General features: G+C 42.0%; 1 protein-coding gene across 2 annotated transcripts in view; it reads left to right on the top strand.

Moving 5' to 3' along the window:
- LOC122797152 overlaps positions 1-21,687 on the top strand; it is a 457,322-nt gene that overhangs the window by 300,815 nt on the left and 134,820 nt on the right. For both annotated transcript variants that reach the window (XM_044065959.1, XM_044065960.1), the window contains exon 5: positions 11,570-11,698. In XM_044065959.1, the coding sequence (XP_043921894.1) occupies positions 11,570-11,698 (129 nt within the window). The remainder of the gene's footprint in view (positions 1-11,569; positions 11,699-21,687) is intronic.

Raw genomic sequence — 21,687 nt, forward strand, 5'->3', positions numbered from 1 at the left:
ACTAGCAAGGCTCTGTCACTGGCTCCAGGTCTTCCTAACCCTTTTCTGGTTAAAGGGGTCCCCTTTAGGTTGGGCAGCTTTCTCCTTCTCCCTGTCCACCTCACCAAAACTTTCACAGTCATCCTCGCCTTCTCTGCCCAAGTTTTGAGTCTCCCTAAGCAACCCTTTAAGCCTCCATTGTTGGTTTCTCCCACCCAGTCATCAGAATCGATGGGCGGTATCAAGGCGTCTGACTTGGAGCAGCTGATGAGATCTTTTTTACAGACTCAGATCCAATTAAGCCTTATCCTTCTGGGTCTGGGACCAGTTCTTGGACCATCAGCTCCATCTATCTGGATTCTTACCTCCACCCCATCTGTATTCACACCCTCGGTGTTGGATCCAAAAGCTTGGCCATCTTCAGCTCTGATTCCTCACTTGCTCTTATTGACTCCGACTTCTTCTCGGCCGTCAGGACTTTGGGGCTGTGGTGTTGAGGCTGGGGTTTCTAGTTCTGGGTAGATAGCCCTTGTTTCAGGTTTGTCCCTGCTGGTCAGAGCTTTGGCATTTGTCAGGTAATCCCTGGTCTCTATGTTGGGACAAGGCATAGCTTTCCCACCCCTTGGTTCTGGAATGCCAGTGTCCAATTCTGCCTTTGATGTTGTGGAGAGGATGTCCTTCTCCAAGGAGCTGATTCGGATTTCCCCAGCTGGTGTTCTATCCCTTTCTTGTCTTGACCTGTGACTAGTAATCCGCCAGCTCCTGGACAGCCTTTTCTGGTTGGTCTTCAATCTGCTGCCATTGGCAGTGCTTCCAGCCTCAACACCCTCTTCTTTGGTATCAACGGAGTGGGAGGTCTGACAGAAGAGGCGGATTAAGAGGAAACACTTTGACTATTCAAAGGAGTCTCTCACAGAAGACACAGACCTCAAGGGAGGAGAGGAGTCCCCTAAGTATGTCACCCGGTGGATAGCCAACTGACTATTGTACCCAGGAAGTTAGAATTGGGGAGTCCACCTCTACAAAGAGGCAAGTTACAAGTGGAGTCCCTCAGGGGTCAGTCCTTGGACTGCTCCTTTTTGGTATTTACTTGCCTGAAGTCAAGGCCAATGTCAGTGATCACTGGCAAACTAAATTTGCAAGATGATTTCAAATTAGGAGCTGTCATTGAATCTAACACTGACACACTTGTTCTCCAGGAGGGGCTGACACAGACAAACAACTGGTGTCAGAGCCATGGACTAAAATTAAATACCAAGAAATACATAATAGTATCCTTTGGGAAGTCATACCTCCCTGGTAACTATCATATTGACAACACACCCCTTAGAGATGACCTAGTAGTCAGGGACTTAAGGACACACACAGATAGTAATCTAGCCTTTGATCATCACGTGTCTACAGTGGTGAGAAAATCCTTCTGCATTGCGCAACTTATAAACAAAGGTATGGCATCTAAGTCCAAGGAAGTCCTTGTTCCACCGTATTCGGCATTCATCAAACCTATCATTGAGTACAGTGCCCCCTTTGGTATGTACCTAACCAGGCATATCCAAAAACTGGAACCTCCACCATGGTACTGAGAGAATACAGGGCATAAGTAATATGTCCTATGCAGACCGCCTGAGGCCCTGCCCCTGTATTATGTGCCCTACAGGCTTTTGAGGAGAGATCTATGCCTAGCATGCAAGGCATTTTCAGGCCCCACTCTGATGGACCTTGTGCATATCCACAAAACAAATAGTACCAGAATTACCTTTTCTAAAGACTTGAACCTTACCTGTGATGTAAATAGGACCTGCTGGAGAGATAGGTATGTATTCCAGAGACTACCCCGTCTATGGAACAGGCTCCCCATCCATGTGAAGCAGAGTTCCTCCCTAACCCAATTCAAGTGCAACTTGGACAATTGGATGGGAAACCGGAAATTCATCTCTGGTTTGGCACCTATGTCTCTAATGGGCACAGGTAACCTGTAAATAGTTCATCTCCCAGGCTCATGCTTACACTTATCAAAGGTATCAGAACTTGTTAGAGATTTGGGATGCATGGCTAGGCTTAAAAAGGCCCTTGTGGTTATTAGCCTAGTAAACACATATGAACTTAAAAGTCTCCGGCCAAGAACACCATACTTTAGTTATGCAACCACTTGGACATTAAATTCAATTATCCAAAGTCAGACATAAGAATTCATAGGTTGCCACTTGAATAGTTGAAGCCGCTGTTGCTATTAATAACACTGCTGGCCCCATTTTTCCTGTCAAAAAGAAACAGAGAACTAAACATGTAACTACTCCTCCTCAAACTTATTTGGATGGGGTAATTTACTGGCTCTGGCTCTGGGTTTTATTCAGATTATTGATCCTTCATTAATTAGTTTCTGGTAAAAGAAAAAGGGATACCTATTTTACTAAAGAGATTCAAGATTCTGAATCTGGACAGGAAGATGAAGCGACAGGTACAGGTTTTCTCTTCTGATTTCTGATTCAGACTCAAAAGAGAGCTATTTCTGATTCTGTCTGTGGGGGGGGGGGGGGGGTTCTGTTGAGAATATTTCTGGAATGTGCCAGTGTTTTCAAAGGGAGAGCACTGACGTTTCTCAGTCCTTCAAAAAATACTATGAGCTGTTACAGAAGGAATTTCCAAAACCTTCACCTCTTCCTACATTTCTGTCAACTTTGAAGGATGTGTGTTACTGCCTGCAGTTTTCCTTTTAGTCAGACAGCTGCCGCTAAAAAGGCAGATATGATGCATAAAGTTCCTCATTCTTTTAAGTTTTTATACACTTTTCCCAAACCTGACCCAGCAAGTGCAGCTTTAATTAATCCTGCTGTTGCTAAACATTTAGTTAATTCCAGTCCTGCTTTTTCTGAAGAGGATGGGAAGATTATTGATTAAGTTTGAGGAAAAAAAGGTGTGCTTTTACAACTTTCATTTTCAGAATTTTGAATTGCTAGGCTCATGTGTTAAGGTTTGTTCTAACTGATTGTGAAAGTATGAGGAATGTTTTGTCTGCAGATTCTTCATTTGTGGAGAATCTGCCTTAAATAATTGAGTGTCTTATTGTACAAGTCACTACTCTTTATTTACTGTGTAGTTATGACTCAGGTGATACTTTTTCCAGGACTGTGGCCACTGGTACTGTTTTGAGGAGATTTACATGGCTGCGTTCTCAGAATCTCCCTGATGATGTTAAAATTGAGAATCTACATTCTCTTTTGGATCGAGATTTAGTTTTTGGCCCCTCTGCTGCAGATTCTCCCTAATAATGTTAAAATTGAGAATCTCCATTCTCCTAGGATAGAGGTTTAGTTTTTAGCCACTCTGCTACAGGGGTAATCAAAAAGTGTGATGAAAGGGGTAAACTGATACAGGGAAGTCTGTAAGGCGTTTTAGTCCACCTTTTGCACATAGGTTCATAGGTTCATAGGTTCATAGGTTCATAGGTTCATAGATTAGTACTAAGCTAACTGCCCTTGCGAGCCATTTTAAGCCTAGCCAATTATCCCTTGTGAGACTCAAACCCTGCACCTTGTGTTTGTAAGGCAAACACCTTAACCATTAGGCCATCCTCCCAACCCTCCCACATTTCTAAGGGATTCTGTAACCCCTTATCCAGTTATGACAAAAAAAAAAATCTCAACAAAATACAGGTAAGCAGGCATTTAAGAAGAAATGGTGGGGGGGGGGGGTTCCAAAAATAATTCTGGACTGCCTCCCCCCCAAACCAAGGACAGTCCAGTAAGTCAGAATGACTATTTAAGAGACCTTGTTTTCTCTTCCATAAAGTCTCACTCTCCACTTTTTTCATTGGAACAGATGGGTTCAGACAAATTGGTTCTGAAGATCATTCATCAAGGTTACAGAAGGCAGTGGGAGGAAATTCCTTCTTTCCAAGGCTAATCCCTCATCTACCATACCAGACTCTTATTTCCACCTGTTCTTCATAACGTGCTGTCCCTGGTAATGATAGAACCAGTTCCTCCTTCCCAGGTGGGAACAAGTTTTAATTCAGGGAAGTTTTTAATGCCAAAGAAAATCCTTTGACGCCAGTTCTGGATCTTTCATTCATAAACCTGTTTGTGATAGTGCCCAAGTTCAAAATGCTGTCTCTTCATGACCTGTTACTTCTTCCTAACTCATTCAAGTTTTCTGATAACACTATATTTCTAAGATATTTTTATAAGATACCTATTACCATATCCCTGTTCATTCAGAAGGTTTTGTGTGTCTGGATAATAGGAGATTAGTAGACTGTTGACCTGGAGGTCATTTTAAGCCTAGCTGTTTCAACCCAGTGTAATACTGTAGAAGTACTAGTCAATACCCATACTGCATTTAGTGATGACTGCCCATGTCCAGGAGGGTTGTCGGCACTGTCCCTGGTAAGAATTTACGGTGCCCCATCCACTCATCCAGGTTCTTCTTGAACAGTGTCATAGAGGTGTTCTGTTTCACATAAATTGGTAGACTGTTCCAAAGATGTGGCAGTCAATGGGAGATAAATCTTTCCCTCCAGCAAGTTCTATTTAAGTTGCAGGCCATATATAAGTCCCTGGAATGGGTAGTCCTAGACTTGTTTGATTTATGTATATGCAGTAAGTTCATTAGGTTTGGGTCTTGGGTTTCTTTGTAGGCCAGGCATATGTCTCCACTAAGAAGTGTATATGATACAGAGTATAGTGACAGGGACTTTAGTCGGTCCGTGTCAGGCACATGCTTGAGGCCCTTTATCTTCTATGTTAGAAACCTCTGAGGTCTGTCTAATTGCTGCAGCTGCTTACTATGATACATACTGAATGGCAGAAGACAGATGATACATCAGTTCTCCACCATACCCTTTGGACCATCCACTGTACCAGGACTTTGCTTGGGGAACAGTTTCAGGAGGTATAAAAGTGCAAGGAGTGGGACACCAAGGCCAGCATATAAATGCAAAAGAGATGCTTGTCCTGATGAAGGCACTTAACTGTTAGAATTATATTTGTTTCCCTGGGAACACTTCCAGTTGTTGTAGACAATACCACAGTCATGTGATACGACAACAAGCACAGGGGAACAAGGTCGTTTTCCCTTTTCGGGTTAGCCATGTTAGCTTGGGATATACCTTTACTTTACAGTTTCACTCTACAGGCCTTGTACATTCTGTCAAAACAAAACTATGTGGCAAACCAGCTGAACAGGACAAGGGCAGACCCTTGCAAATGGAAGATATATCAGGGGGTCTTCCAAGATTTGATCCATCTTTGGGAATTCCACAAGTAGACCTATCTGCTTCCTTTCTGAACAGTCAGCTGGCAAAGTTCTTATAGGTTCATAGATTAGTACTAAGCTAACTGCCCTTGCGAGCCATTTTAAGCCTAGCCAATTATCCCTTGTGAGATTCAAACCCTGCACCTTGTGTTTGTAAGGCAAACACCTTAACCATTAGGCCACCCTCAACCCTCCATACAAAAAGGCCTGGAAGACAAATGCATTTTCTTTTCTTTGGACAGGAATTTCCTGTATACTTTTCCACATTTTCCATTGATGTCCAGGATATATCTGAAGATTCAGAGAAAATACCCCAAGATCATTATGGTGATTACCTTCTCACCCAGGCAACAGGGGTTCTCCCTTTTTTGGAAATAGCAAGGGGCAATTACCACAAGCTTCCTCACAGAATGGATCTTCTCACAGAGTAGTAGGGATGTCTGATACACCCTGAGCCCAGTTAACTTCGGCTGACTACGTTGATGATGGGGTCTTACTTCCCTTTAGGCACCCGTTTGCTGAGGATGTGCAGCAGGTGCTACTGGTGACAATAAAGCCTGCTATTAGCAAATCATGAATTAACAAAGGGAAAAGGCTTTATAGTTGATGCCAATAGCATAAAGAGTGTCGATTCTAGGTTAGTTGTTCTCTGTTTTTCACAATATTTGTTACTATCTTGTTGCCTTTGTTACTCCATCATAGGTAGGTACTAGGCTATCAGCCCTGGGGCCTATACAAGCCCAGCCAAAAAGGTACCCTGGCTTTTGCCACCCAAGAAAATTATTTTCCTGTGTCACTGTCGAGCAGAGCCACAGAGGTTATCCCCGGGGTGAATTTCCTATTTCCCATCCAATCATCAAGATTTTTCTTGAAGAGTGCTAATGAGGAGCTTTGTTTGATATAGATAGGTTCATTTTTCAGCCATTTCAGCATGTCTACCTATAGATCCCCCTCTTTCAGTGCATTCTCATGCCACAATGCCTCTGAAAGGGGTTTTACATAAGTGGCTTCCAAGAAAACCAGTGGCCCCTCCTTGGGATCTTAATTTTGTGTTCGAGAAGCTAACACTTGTTCCATCTGAGGAAGCTAGCATGGCTGACTTGAGATTCTTAAGATGGAGGACAGTTTTAATGATTGCTCTGACCTCTGCAAGAAGGATATATGAGTTGGTAGCTCTTGTGATGAGTTAAACCTATCTCATTTTTCATTGGGACAGGGTTTCTTTGAAAAAGTACAGTTGTGTAAAATCTTGCCATAACAGTAGATGTTCTTCTGTTCATTGTTATAGCAGTCTTTACTGTAGGCATCTCCTGCCCAGGGCAGTCCTACTTTGGGCCAGTGTACCAAAGCCTTATGATCTTGTATGTGCCATACATCCCACATATGCTGCTCACACAGGACGTAAGAGATAAAAGTGATGTACAGCCGCAGTTACCCAGAACTGAATTGACCCAGTAAAGAGCAGTCTCCCTAGGACAAAGGAGTCCATGCACATCCAGAAGGAGAAAATGCAGAAAAAAAGGGGAGACCATCAGTCGGAAGGAAATTCAAAACAAATATAGAACAAACGAGGGAGTAGGATGGAGGGAGTGAATACTACAATTCTGAAGAGAAGGACATGTACTGTTACGGTGAGATTTTACACAAATGTACTGTTTCCTTCTAAGAAGGACATCTACTGTTACGGTACAATTTTACACAAATGTACTGTTTCCTTCTAAGAGGGACATGTACTGTTACGGTGTGATTTTACACAAATGTACTGGTTCCTTCTATATCACTGCTGCAGTATTCTTTACTGTATGGAGAGTAAAAATGCTCAAGAAACAGAGTGGGAGCTGGAAGGCTGAGAAGAGCCCTCAACAATCCCATATAAATGGTTCTAGCAAAACCAGCTTTGGCCCTAGAAACCATATCCAACTTATAATGCTTAGTAAAGGTATGCACTGAAGACCAGGTAGCAGCTTCAAGGACTGAACTGGTGTCCAACCCATTGAGGAAAGCACCAGAAGAGGCAACAGCCCTAGTGGAATGAGCTCTGATCAAAAGAATAACAAAAAAAAATTGTCTTAGATATCTGGGAGGAGAAGGTTTGCTTAGAAACAGCCAAACCCATTGTCCTGGCATAAAAGAGAAAAAAGCGTGGGAAGTTGGCTTAATGGTTAAGGTGTTTACCTTACAGACACAAGGTGCTAGGTTTGATTCTCACATGGGGTAATTGGCTAGGCTTAAAATGGTCCACAAGGGCACTTAGCCTAGTACTAATCTATGAACCTATGAGAACTGGTGGCAAACCTAGCTATTTTTTTTGACCAAGAGACTCCCCAGACTCTGGAATAGATTGCCCTTACATGTCAAGCAGAGTGCCTCTTTGGCCCTCTTCAAAAAGAACCTTGACGATTGGATGGGAGAAAAGAAATTCACCCCGGGGATCAAGTCAGTTGCCCTGTTAGAACAGGGGTCCAGGGAAGTAAATAGTGTGGGAAGAAATAGCCAGGGAATTGTTATGGCTAGGCTTGTATAGGCCCTAGGGCTGATAGCCTAGTACCTACCTATGAACCTATGAGCTGGTCAGACTTACGAATGGCCTTAGTTTTATCCAAATAGTACCTGAGCTGTATGTGCAAAACCAGGGTATGCAAGATCGTCTCACTGGCAGACTGAGGAGAAGGGAAAAAGCAGGGGAGTTGTACCAGCTGATTCAAGGCCAACTCATTTGCTACCTTTTGGGCATAAAGGAAGGAAAGAAGGATTAGTATGAAGGGACACCCTGTCCTTGTGGAAAAAAAAAGAAGAAGAATGTCCGTAAAGTTCTGGAGATCCGAAACCCTCAGAGCAGAAGTAAGAGCCAACAACAAAACAGTCTTCCAGGTACCATGCTGCAAAGAGCAGAATCTGCAGGCTGAAAAGAAGCCTGAGTCAATCTTCCCAAAACAAAATTAAGATCTCAAGGAGGAGGAATAGGTTTCCTTGAAGGCCTAAGATGCAGGATGTCTTTAAGAAATTGTTTGACCACAAAATGAGATGTCAAGGGAAGATTCACGGGCAGGCAATCAGAAATGGCTGACAAATGGCCTTCACAGAAGAATAGGCCAAGCCAGGCTGGAGCAGTTCACACAAATAATAAAGGACCAAAAAGACCCTCACTAAAAAGGATCCAGTTACGAGCATGGCACCAGACAAACAAATTGTTTTCATTTCGACATATAAGATTTTCTGGTTGAGGGTTTCCTTGCTTCAAGTAAAACCCTGAGCACATTCTCAGAAAAGAGGTGCCTGAAAGGGATCAAAACCCTATCACCCACAGTGCCAGTTGAAGAGTGGACAAGTGAGGATGGTTGAACGAGCCCTTGTCCTAAGTGATGAGATCTAAACGGTAAGGTGACTGCTCCTGGCCAGATACATTAAGGGGAGGAACCAGTTCTGTTTTGGTCAGAAGGGAGTTACTAACAAGATTTTTGGGGAGTCCAGCTGAATCTTCTACAGGACTCCTGAAAGTAGAGGAAAAGGAGGGAAATCCTAAAGAAACATCCCCTTCCTAGGAAAAGAAAGGGCATCCATCTTCCACACCAGGAGGCATCCATCTTTCATACCAGGAGGCATCCATCTTCCACACCAGGAGGCATCCCATCTTCCACACCAGGAGGCATGGCAATCTGGAACAGAAGAGTGGGAGCTGCCTGTTCTGAGGGGAGGCAAAAAGATCTACCTGAGGAATACCCACTGATTGACAGTGTCTAGAAACATGTCTCTGTGAAGCATCCATTCGTGAGCCTGTGTTTTGGACCTGCTGAGAGTGTCTGACACTAGATTGTGCTCTGAAGGAATGTATACTGCCTGAAGAGTTAACTGCTAACTGAGAGTCACCTCCCAAGCCTGAAGAGCCTTCCTGCAGAGGAGGTAAGATTTTGTGCCTCCCTGCTTGTTGACATACCACATCGCTGTAGTGTTGTCTGTGTATACCTTTAAGGAGTTGGGAGAGAACCTGGGTTGAAAAGCTTGAATGGCCAAAATCATCTCTTTGATGTTGATATGGTCTGACTTCTGGAACTGTTTCTTTTTGTTATTGGTATTTTTTTCACTTCCCTTCCATACTGGTGTTATTAGTTTCTGATGAGGGCCCAAGAACCTGAACTTTCAGGCGACCACATGAAGCCCCCACCCCATGTCTAAGGCATTGGTGAATAGTTCTTGAGAAGGGACTAGAGGCTAAAAGAGCAGGCCTGGGTTGAGAACAGACTGTTGAATCCATCACTCAAATTCCTTCTTTAGACAAGGAAAAAAAGTATCTTGGCAATGCTGCAGCCAGACTGACATAGGAGGTACCATTGAATCTTCTGCAGTTGCAGTTTGGCAAGAGAAAGCATTGGACTAGAAGAGACCATGAATCCCAGGGCCTTCTTAAAACTTATCTTAGAAATGTTTCAGAAACTTGGTAAATAAATATGTCAAGGTCTTTAAAATAGCACTTCATAATGGAAAACACACCTCCTTCTTTGTACACTACATTTTCTTATCTCTATCGCTTTTAACACATCATTACTTATATTTAACTAGCACGATGTCCTCTGGGTGTTAATCAAAAATATAAATTCCCGTTCATCTATTTTATCTTTTTTTCTAGACAATTCTCTCTTAACTTCTCTATCTACAAGTCAAAATTGTATCTTATTAAATCTCAAAAATCTATCAGTATTTACACTATAGCATGCATCACGTTCCCTATCTAGTTGTATTACATTATTGTTGTACATAGTTTTTTAGTCACAAGTTGACTAACTAATTAAGCTTTGCTTTGTTTCCTTTTTGTGAATAAAACTCTGATTTTTATTTTATTATCCAATAATATCAAATAAAAGAAATTTTGCTGAAAAAGAATTCCATGAACTGTAATCCCAGTCTTCAGCATCACAAGCCTGGAACTGAGAACGCGAACAAATATATCCGAAATCGGATTATCCTTCCTCAGTGGTCCTGTAGTGTTGGGGTATATAAAAGTAGTAGGGAGTATATGGCAGAGACCCACACACTGAAGATGAAAGGAGTAAAGCTCCTGTAAAAAAACAATTGAATATACAACAGCAAGTTTCAGAATTTACTTTTTTAATATGAATTGCAATTTATTTTTTCAAAATGTCAGTACTGACAGAATAATTTCTCGCACTTCTGATAGGGAACTTTGTATAGGCCTGGAACAACTAAGTATTGTGTCAAGAAAAGCAACTGCGTGTATTCTTGATGTTGGAAGATAGTATATAAAACTTCAATGTGAAAATATTCTTTTAGACATTAGAATTTAAACTGCAGGTATTTTGCATTATGTTACCTCTACCTCTTTAATGTAACAGCACTGGGAAACCTGAGTGTTACTTTTGTCCCAATACTTCTCTTTGCCAATGTAAGACAGTGTTTTTATCGTGAACCTAAGTTACTTGGGCATCTGAGTCCATACTCCGCTTCAGAGCTTCTTTAATGCAAGTCTTTTTATAATGCCCACTTCTCTTTGCTATCCATGCATATTGTTTAATAGTGCAGGTCCAGTTTCAAAATCTGCAACTGCTAGCTGACAGTTTTCAATGTCGCATTTGTTTTATGAGTAATACTGTAAATAATCCTCCAACAACCCCAAGTTCCAGGGGATTATTTCTTGCCCAACGCCTTATTCTTTCCCTGAAATGGTGAAGGTTGTGTTATAGATTGAGAAGACTGCCACAGTGCATTGCTCAGGATGCCCCATCCATTCATTTTCCTTTCACAGATTTCTGCATTTGGCTGTGTGACACATAACTAACAGAATTTGCTGTGTCAGTGTTACAGGAAGTATGGATGTACGTCTATGCATCTGCCATGCTGCAGACGTTTGTCCATCTGCAGTTGTCTAACTTATACTGGTCCTCGTAGACTTCAGTGTGGTGTGTTAGCAGTGTAAAAACCCAAAGCTATCCCCTGATAAAGGAGAACTAGCCATCAGGTACTCCTGTCTCTTCCATCCATGGCCATCCATCACCATGAATGCTAACCAAACCCATGTTTTGCAAGCAGAACCTTCCTGTGCCTGTGTGTCTGTTTCTCTTTTTCTGCATCATCGTCCTGGCATTGTGAAAAGCAGTTAGCAGTGTAAAAACCCAAAGCTATACTCTGTTAAAGGAGAACTAGCCATCAGGTACTCTTGTCTCTTCCATCCATCATCATGAATGCTAAACAAAGCCAGGTTTTGCAAACAGAGCCTCCCTGTGCCTGTCTGTTTCTGTTCTTCTGCATCATCTTGCTGACATTGTAAAAATCAGTTTCCTTAAAATCATTGTGCCACTTTCTCTTCTGTTTCTTCTTTTGACAGCAATGGACGTCCAGGCTACAGAAAACCACAGGACCTCAGTTGTGAAGGAGGAAGATGTCACAGAATTTCACTCAGAAAGTGGACATCAGACATTGAAGCAGCAGTTTCCTGAACAAAGCGCAGCCAACAGTAAGAAGTTTTGTAAATGTTTTCAGGGCATTAAGTGCTGAAATGTCCTTGACTGTTTAAAAAGTGAACTTGAGTCTGTCTTCAGATAGGTGCACCTCATATGGTAGTGAAGACTGCAGTTCTCCTAAGGTACAGCTTAACATTTGTTATACGGTGTGCAAGTCACCAAATGCAAGATCATTTCCTGGAGTTGAAACACTGGTATTAGCTGTTCAGATGGAGAAGTTACAGTATTTCTAAAAATGGTTTCTGGTGGGTCATAAAATGAAGGTAGGGGAGAAATGAGATTTAAGAATGATGTTTGTTTGTGTCCTTCGGCTTTTCCCGGTTAGGGGTTGCCACAGTGGAACTCCGGTCCGCTAATGATTGGCAGTTGATTTTTATGTACTGGCTTGCCAGGCCTGATGCACAACCTTCAACGAAAGTACGCCCATTCACACATGTCTCCACGCAGAAGACGCTCTAGCTGAGAATCGAACCGGACAGCGTCTTACTGTGAGGCGACAACCCTACCGCAGCACCACTACCGCGGGTCTAGATTTAAGAATGATGATTTTGAAATTTAAGAATGATGATTTTGTACAATTGTTTGTTTAATCTGTTTTAAGTTATTTTTTATGGATCTTTGTAACAAAGTCAGTCAGAGAGTGCTCGCTTCTCCACATTTGCCAAATAATTTGCCTTTTATTTCATGTAACTGCTTTAAAGTTGTACTGATGCTTTGCAGCCTTCTGACTGCTTGCAGGTAGTGTACCTGTCTTCTGTTTCCTTGCGTATCTGTGTTTATTAGCCTTTGACAGCAGTAGTAATCTTTCTTTACCATGTGCTAATGAATGAGACGATACAGTGGTGATGTGGTGACCCTAAGTAGGACAGGTAGGGAAGCTTATCTGCCTGCTACACAATGGTGCATGATGTGGGGAGGGAGGTTGTGAACAAAGTCTTACAAAGCTGGGTTTTGGTCTCAAAAAAGAAAGGGGAAGTGGTTTTGATGCTAAGTTTTTTGCAGCAAGTGGAAAGGATAGAATGGTGGAGAAGTGGCAGATGGTGGTAAAAAAGGAAACGTGGACGGTACCTGGAAGGAGTAAATCTCTAAAAGCCTTAAGAAGATGGTGGACAATGTTTTGCCTTTCATAGTGGTGTAGTGTAAGTTATTAGATGGGCGCAATGTGGCTTTGAAAAAAAAGCCCTGAATGGGGGAGGCAGGTTTGCAGCAACTATGTGGTACCCTGTCATGGATCATCCGCTGACTCTCTTGTATCTTCATGTTTTCACTCAGTACTGAATGCTGCGTACTTCTTCCAGATGTCAGATTTTCGGTGACAAGTAATGCAAACAGTCATGTTATAGTTTTTGAATAACAAATACACTTCATAAGAAGTAACTTCCTTCTAACCATCAGGTGCCTTGTATATCTACATCATTTGGTAAGTGTGCTCCAAGTACTCCTATTAGCAGTCAACCCCTGGTATTCTGTCATAACTTGGATGTTGTGTTGTTTTGTAACCAATTATCTTTTGTCCTTATTTGGTTAGGGTATCATTATAAAACTGTAGCATGGAACACTAAGGACAGTGTCACAATGTAACTTATTCTTCTACACTACCTTATAACATTGTAGCATGGAACATTCAGGACAATGTTACAATGTTACATATTCTTCTACACTACCTTATAACATTGTAGCATGGAACATTGAGGACAATGTTACTGTGTTACTTATTCTTCTACACTACCTTATAACATCGTAGCATGGAACATTGAGGACAATGTTACTGTGTTACTTATTCTTCTACACTACCTTATAACATTGTAGCATGGAACATTGAGGACAATGTTACAATGTTACTTATTCTTCTACACTACCTTATAACATTGTAGCATGGAACATTGAGGACAATGTTACATTGTTACATATTCTTCTACATTACCTTATAACATTGTAGCATAGAACATTGAGGACAATGTTATAATATTACTTATTCTTCTACACTACCTTATAACATTGTAGCATGGAACATTGAGGACAATGTTACAATGTTACTTATTCTTCTACACTACCTTATAACATTGTAGCATGGAACATGGAGGACATTGTTACATATTCTTCTTCACTACCTTATAACATTGTAGCATGGAACATTGAGGACAGTGTCACAATGTCACTTATTCTTCTACACTACCTTATAACATTATAGCATAGAACATTGAGGACAATGTTATAATATTACTTATTCTTCTACACTACCTTATAACATTGTAGCATGGAACATTGAGGACAATGTTACAATGTTACTTATTCTTCTACACTACCTTATAACATTGTAGCATGGAACATGGAGGACATTGTTACATATTCTTCTTCACTACCTTATAACATTGTAGCATGGAACATTCAGGACAATGTTACTATGTTACATATTCTTCTACACTGCCTTATAACATTGTAGCATGGAATACTGAGGACATTGTTACAATATTACTTATACTTCTACATTACCTTATAACATTGTAGCATGAAACATTGAGGACATTGTTACATATTCTTCTTCGCTACCTTATAACATTGTAGCATGGAACATTCAGGACAATGTTACTATGTTACATATTCTTCTTCACTACCTTATAACATTGTAGCATGGAACATTCAGGGCAATGTTGCAATGTTACTTATTCTTCTACACTACCTTATAACATTGTAGCATGGAACATTGAGGACATTGTTACATATTCTTCTTCACTACCTTATAACATTGTAGCATGGAACATTGAGGACAATGTCACAATGTTACTTATTCTTCTACACTACCTTATAACATTGTAGCATGGAACATTGAGGACATTGTTACATATTCTTCTACACTACCTTATAACATTGTAGCATGGAACATTGAGGACAATGTCACAATGTTACTTATTCTTCTACACTACCTTATAACATTGTAGCATGGAACATTGAGGACAATGTTACTTATTCTTCTACACTACCTTATAACATTGTAGCATGGAACATTGAGGACAGTGTCACAATGTCACTTTTTCTTCTACACTACCTTATAACATTGTAGCATGGAACATTGAGGACATTGTTACATATTCTTCTACACTACCTTATAACATTGTAGCATGGAACACTGAGGACAATGTTACAATGTCACTTATTCTTCTACACTACCTTATAACATTGTAGCATGGAACATTGAGGACAATGTCACAATGTTACTTATTCTTCTACACTACCTTATAACATTGTAGCATGGAACATTGAGGACAATGTTACTTATTCTTCTACACTACCTTATAACATTGTAGCATGGAACATTGAGGACAGTGTCACAATGTCACTTATTCATCTACACTAACATTGTAGCATGGAACATTGAGGAGAATGTTACAATGTTACTTATTCTTCTACACTACCTTATAACATTGTAGCATGGAACATTGAGGACATTGTTACATATTCTTCTACACTACCTTATAACATTGTAGCATGGAACATTGAGGACAGTGTCACAATGTCACTTATTCTTCTACACTACCTTATAACATTGTAGCATGGAACATTGAGGACAATGTTACAATATTACTTATTCTTCTACACTACCTTATAACATTGTAGCATGGAACATTGAGGACAGTGTCACAATGTCACTTATTCTTCTACACTACCTTATAACATTGTAGCATGGAACATTGAGGAGAATGTTACAATGTTACTTATTCTTCTACACTACCTTATAACATTGTAGCATGGAACATTGAGGACATTGTTACATATTCTTCTACACTACCTTATAACATTGTAGCATGGAACATTGAGGACAGTGTCACAATGTCACTTATTCTTCTACACTATATGCATGAAGTAGTTTGCCCATCATTGTGTATTGAGAAGCATTCAGGTTAGCACTGTTTGACTGCGGGGACTTTTTTTTTTCCTAATTTCATCTTTTTCGAGCCCCACTACAGCTGATCCCCCCCCCATCCTGTCCACTATTCAAACCCTGGCTTCAAGTTTTGGGGTCAGAGTCTGAACTTACCCTTTTTACTTGATGAGGAATGTCTATGTGATACCATAATACTTTGGAGTGGCTGCTGCACATTTGTCTGCATTCCTTTTTCTCACAGCTGAATGCTGGTCTGTGCATTTGAGTGCAAGCAGACTTGAATACAAGGACTTGTTCTTGAAGTATACTTTCTCCGAGTTGTTGTAAATATGGAGGCCGTACATATATATGTAAAGATAAGGGGTGTGGAAGCACAGCTATGCGACTGTGTACACATGCAATCATTTCCAGGTATATGTGACTTGAGCAGGTGGTACTCAAGATCACATGGTTGGTCCTTTTGGATTGCAGTGATTCTAGCATTCTATTCTGGCCCTTGAGCCACATTTCTCTAGGTATTGGCCAACTTAATCTCAATAAAGTGAGTCTACTGTTTTTAAAGGATATAAAAACAAATTGTGGTCTGTGGTGGTAGGTGTTCTAATCATATGGAGAAGATGATTATCCAAACTTGCAGCCTGAAGTGTGCATCTGCAAAAGTATGCTGGATGCCTTGGATGTTTTTTAGTCATGACTTATCCGTGGTTTACCTGATCCAAGAACTCTTAGCTAGACATGCCATAAGTCCTAGACAGAATAACATGAGAAAGTTATTAAAACAATCAAACTTGACAAGATTTTGCACCTCCAGGTGTACTTTTTAAACGTCTAATTTTAAACCCATCCAAACAGCATTTTCTGCTCCCAGCACCAGTTTCATTGCTTCCTCATACTGAAGAAGGTGTGGGGAAGTACTGAAACCAGTCTACACTTTAAACCATCCTTAGGCAATACATTTACTTAATGTAGTACATGCTAAGCAGTTTTTGGTTTTAGAAGTGGTGGCTGCTCTTCTTTTAGATTGCTTCTTTGTGGACTGTGAATTATAAATTGGGAAGTTTTAATGCAAGATTGAAGTGTGCCTTACAAAAACACACCACTAGGCACTTGTATAAGTGAGGTACAGAGGCTACAGTCATTGGATCTGCTCCATCACCTCAAAAAGGTCTTATGTCTTCCTACTGAAATGTTAGCATTCAAAATGCTGAGTGCCGACAAGACAGAGAAAAGGCCAGAAACACAGAAGAGCAAATCGTGAAAATCACTCTTCTCCTTTAAATGTAGCAGGGAGGAGACCCCCTGCACCCCCTTGTGGGGGTCAAGCCCTCCCTACCACCTTGGACTTAAATATACCAACTCTGAGTTTACCATACTTCAGAAAAAAGGGAATTTTCAGAGAAATGGCATCTCGGACTTAGCATATGTAAGCCAGAAACCAGATCCCAGTAACAGCCAGTAAAAATCACAGTTCTTCATAACATGCTGTCCCTGGTAACGATAGAACCAGATGTTCATCGTGCATGCAGCTGCAGTAATCACAGATGGGTTTTCTGCCGTCAGGCGGGTCCTCGGTTGGCCGAATTCCAAAGTCTAGGTCCGGCGTCGGTTGTTGTCGCTCTCTTTCCTGACGTCAGTGCGACAGGGGTATATAAGACACAGCCGACGCCATTTTCTTCAGTCTTTTTTACCGCGCGGTGCCCGAAGCAGAAGCAGTTCGCAAGTGCCGGTCGGCCAGCTCCTGAAATTATGAAAAATTGGAAACCGAAGTCTTCTTTAAAGCTAAGTACCCCGTTGGGCAAACTTTTCTTGCCTCAGACTAATGTCAGACAAAGTTAACAATTGTATTTCTTGTGGGAAGCAAATACCGCATAAGGATTTCCATTCCCTCTGCATACCTTGCTTAGGCCCAGACCACGACGTCTCGGCCTGTCGCTTTTGCGCTACTTTCAATAAACGCACTATTAAGCGTCGGGCGGAGTTCGCCCAGCACTTTTTTGGTAAAGCCTTTGATTATAAAATGTCATCGAATACTCCGACTACCGTTTTGTCCAAAAAACGCAAGGACAAAGACCGACACGCGAGGTCCGCTGTCTCCACCGATACCACGCCAAAACCGGCTACATGTGGTCCAGTTCTCAGCGAGACGCCTACGCAGCCCCTGACTACCGACAACACTTCTTTGGTGGTGTCCTCTGTAACCGAGACCGCAGGTACCTCGGCCCATACCCAGACTACAACCACCGAAGCCACTGTGAGTGTTGAGCCTCCTAATGTGGACAGGTCCACTTCCACCCATGGTGTCTTTAGACCCTCATCTTCCTTCTCCATAAAGACCTTTACTAAGTCCAAATCAGCCATGCATCCCAAGAGGCCTGTTGCACAGGGCCCATCTCCAGGCCCCATGCCTAAAAAGCAGATGCTAAAAATGGCTGAGGATTTAATTACTCTTATCAGGGGTTCCCAACCCCCTCCAGACAAGAGACCCAGAGTGGAGGAAGCTTCTCCCTCTTCTGACCAGGACTCCATTTTTTCAGAACATTCTGATGAAGAGGAACACTCGTACTCCCCTTTTGAAGATTCGGATGCTGAGCAGTCCATTCCTTCTGTATCTCCCCCAGAGGATTTCTCTTTTGGGGAAACCTTGCACACCTTGAGGGAACACTTCCATTGGGAAGGCCAAGACTTTTCTGATTCCAAGAAAAGACTTAGGGAATTTCTTTTGTTACCTCAGCACAGACCTCTGGCGATACCTCCTGTCTTGGAAATACTTGATGATGTTTACTCGGAGGCTTGCCTAAATCCGGATTTCCTGCCTCCTGCCCCAGTCAAGCCTGATAGGTACTACAGAGTTCCTAACTCTCACCATTTCTTTACAAAGCCATAATGCTGACCCTGAAACCATTTCTCAAGGCCCCAAGGGAATGAAGGCCTCTACTGCTAAGAATCCACTACCTTCCGAAAGAGAGTCTAGATCCTTAGAAAGGTGGGGAAAAAAGGTATATACCTCGGCCACCCTAGCCATGAGGGCCTTAAATTGTCAGTTCCATTTGCTTAAATATCAGCAGTTTCTGTTATCACAATTAAGAAATAAAATGTCTCAACCTGAACAACCAGATTTGAAGGAGTTGCAGGATATGATGCATAGTGCAGAACAAGTGGGTAAACACACCTTACAATGTGGCTATGATGCCCTAGAGGCCTCAAGTAGAGCTGCTGTGACAGGATCAGTCATTCGTAGACATGCCTGGCTTAGGGAACAAACCTTGCCTGACCATGTTAAAGCTAAACTACTAGATGCTTCTTTACAAAAGGATGTACTATTTGGTACTAATGCTGAGGAGGTACTACGGAAAATGGAAGAAAAAGCTAAATCTATGCAAACTGTCAAAGCTTTTCTACAGGTTCAACCACCACGTTTTAGCAGAAATTGGCCTTCAAAAAACTGGTCCTTTCCAGCCACGGACAAGCCACAAAGAGGTAGATACAGGCGCACAAGGGGCAGAGGACAACCTTAAGGATCATATAGAGGCAAACAATGGCAAACTCCAGCACCAAGAGGTGGCGAAGACAGTGCACAACAATACAGGAAACAAACCCAATGACTTCCCCTTTTCATGCCAAGCAAGTCTCAGCTGACAGCACCCTTGGGAGGAAAGCTGGCATTATTTACAAGAAATTGGCATATTATCACAACAGACAAATGGATCCTGGACATTATAAACAGAGGCTACAGATTTCATTTTCACACTCTTCCAAAATGAGAGGCATGCCGAACCTGCCACACAATCAAAGGGCAGAGGCTCAAATACAAATTTCAAAGCTTATGGCCATGAAAGCTATTCAAGAGGTACCTACTCACGAACAAGGTCAAGGTTTTTATTCCAGACTTTTTCTGGTACCAAGGAAAGGAACCAACTGGAGACCCATTTTGGACTTATCCATCCTAAACACATTTCTACTGCACCAAAATTCAAGATGCTCACATTACAGCAGCTTCTTCCCATGCTGGGCAAGGAGTTTTGGCTGGTAACATTGGACCTCAAGGAGGCATACCTGCATGTCCCAATCAGACAAAGCTGCAGAAGATACCTCAGATTTCTTGCAGGTTCAATCCACTATCAATTCTCTGCATTGCCCTTTGGCTTATCTACTGCACCCAGAGTATTCACGAAATGCCTGGCATCAATAATTGCCTACTGCAGACTTCAAGGGATACAAATTTACCCTTATTTGGACGACTGCCTGATCCAAGCGGACAGCAAGCACATACTTCTGGAACATCTGGCTTATGTAAAGCGGTTATTGAATTCTCTGGGATACACAGTCAACAAAGAGAAATCCAGGCTAACACCATCTCAGAAAATAACTTTCCTGGGTGCCAACTTGGACACAAACACCCAGATGGCCTATCTTACGCCAGAAAAACAGGGGCAACTAACTCAGTACTTCAAAATACTAGCAAATTGTACCAGGCTCACTGCAAGGAAAATCCTGCAGGCTCTGGGCTTCATGGCATCTTGCATTCTTTTAATCCCTTGTGCAAAGTTGCATATGAGGAAACTTCAATGGTACCTAAAAAACCTATGGTCTCAACACAGCCACAGTTTGGAAACAATAATACCAATAATCCCATGTTTGCAAAAGGAATTTCTATGGTGGGCCCAAGCATGCCAAACAAACACAGGTCTTCCATTCTGCCTCAAGCAAATCAAGTCATCACAACAGACGCCTCAGACTACACCTGGGGGGCGCACATGACAGACAGGTGTATTCAGGGCAAATGGTCCCAAAAGGAAAAGCACCTTCACATCAATCAAAAAGAAATGCTAGCAGTGATAAATGCAATTACAATTTTCAAGGATCTCCTGCATCCAGGACAATTATTGATAAGAACAGACAACACCACAGTAATGTGGTACATAAACAAACAAGGAGGAACACATTCATACCCCCTGTGCAGGCTAGCCATGTCACTTTGGAACTTGGCTCTGGAATGGCAAATCGAACTTCAAGCACAGTACTTGCCAGGATTGGAAAACACGCTGGCAGACAATCTAAGCAGAAATATGACAGACCCACACGAATGGAAGTTGCATCCTCAAGTGTTTACAAAGATAATCCAAGTGTGGGGAAGGCCAGACATAGATCTCTTCGCCTCCCACAGGAATCATCAATTGAAAAAGTTCTGTTCAAGGACCTTTCATCCAAAGGCCTGGAGAGTGGACGCCCTTTCTTTCAGTTGGGCAGCATGGACAGTTTATGCTTTCCCACCTTTGCCTCTTCTGCCCAAGGTGCTCTTGAAAGCAAGAGCAGACAGACCGAAGATGATACTGATTGCTCCAGACTGGCCAAGACAACACTGTTATCCACTCCTGAGGAGCCTAACACATACTCCTTCCTGGACCCTACCTCTAATGCCTCTTCTACTGACTCAGCACAGTTACAAAACTCTTCACAGTCAGCTGAAAACACTCAATCTGGCTGCATGGAAAATTCCTTAACACCACAACAGACCCTACTCTCCAAAGAGATGCAGGATGTCATTTTGGAGGCCAGAAGGCCATCTACTAGAAAGGCTTACTCCGCAAAATGGAAACGGTTTTGCGCTTGGAATGAGAAAAAAGGCCAGGATCCTAGAAAACTGAATTTGCCTCAGATATTACAGTATCTAGCTGAGCTGTTGAACAGTGGACTTTCATTTTCCTCCATAAAAATTCATGCCTCAGCCATTTCTGCAGAATACAACACTGATCCACCCTTATTCTCTCACCCACTTTTAAGACAGTTCCTCAGAGGAGCTAAGAATATAAGACCTCCAAGGAAACAACCAATACCAGCCTGGGATCTTAACTACATTCTAGAAAAATTAACATTACCTCCCTTTGAACCAGCTGCCTCAACAGATTTGCAATATTTGTCCTGGAAAACAGCTTTCCTTCTGGCCATTACCTCAGCTCGTAGGGTTTCGGAACTACAAGCCCTCATGGCTGTGCAGCCCTTTCTCATCTTCCATCTGGACAGGGTTTCCCTACAAACCAACCCGTCATTTATGCCTAAGGTAGTATCCAGGGTAGCTTTAAATCAGGCCACACACTTACC

The sequence above is a fragment of the Protopterus annectens genome, chromosome 3.part0, assembly GCF_019279795.1.
Source record: "Protopterus annectens isolate FY-2018-M chromosome 3.part0, PAN1.0, whole genome shotgun sequence".
In the NCBI taxonomy this organism is placed as follows: domain Eukaryota; kingdom Metazoa; phylum Chordata; order Ceratodontiformes; family Protopteridae; genus Protopterus; species Protopterus annectens.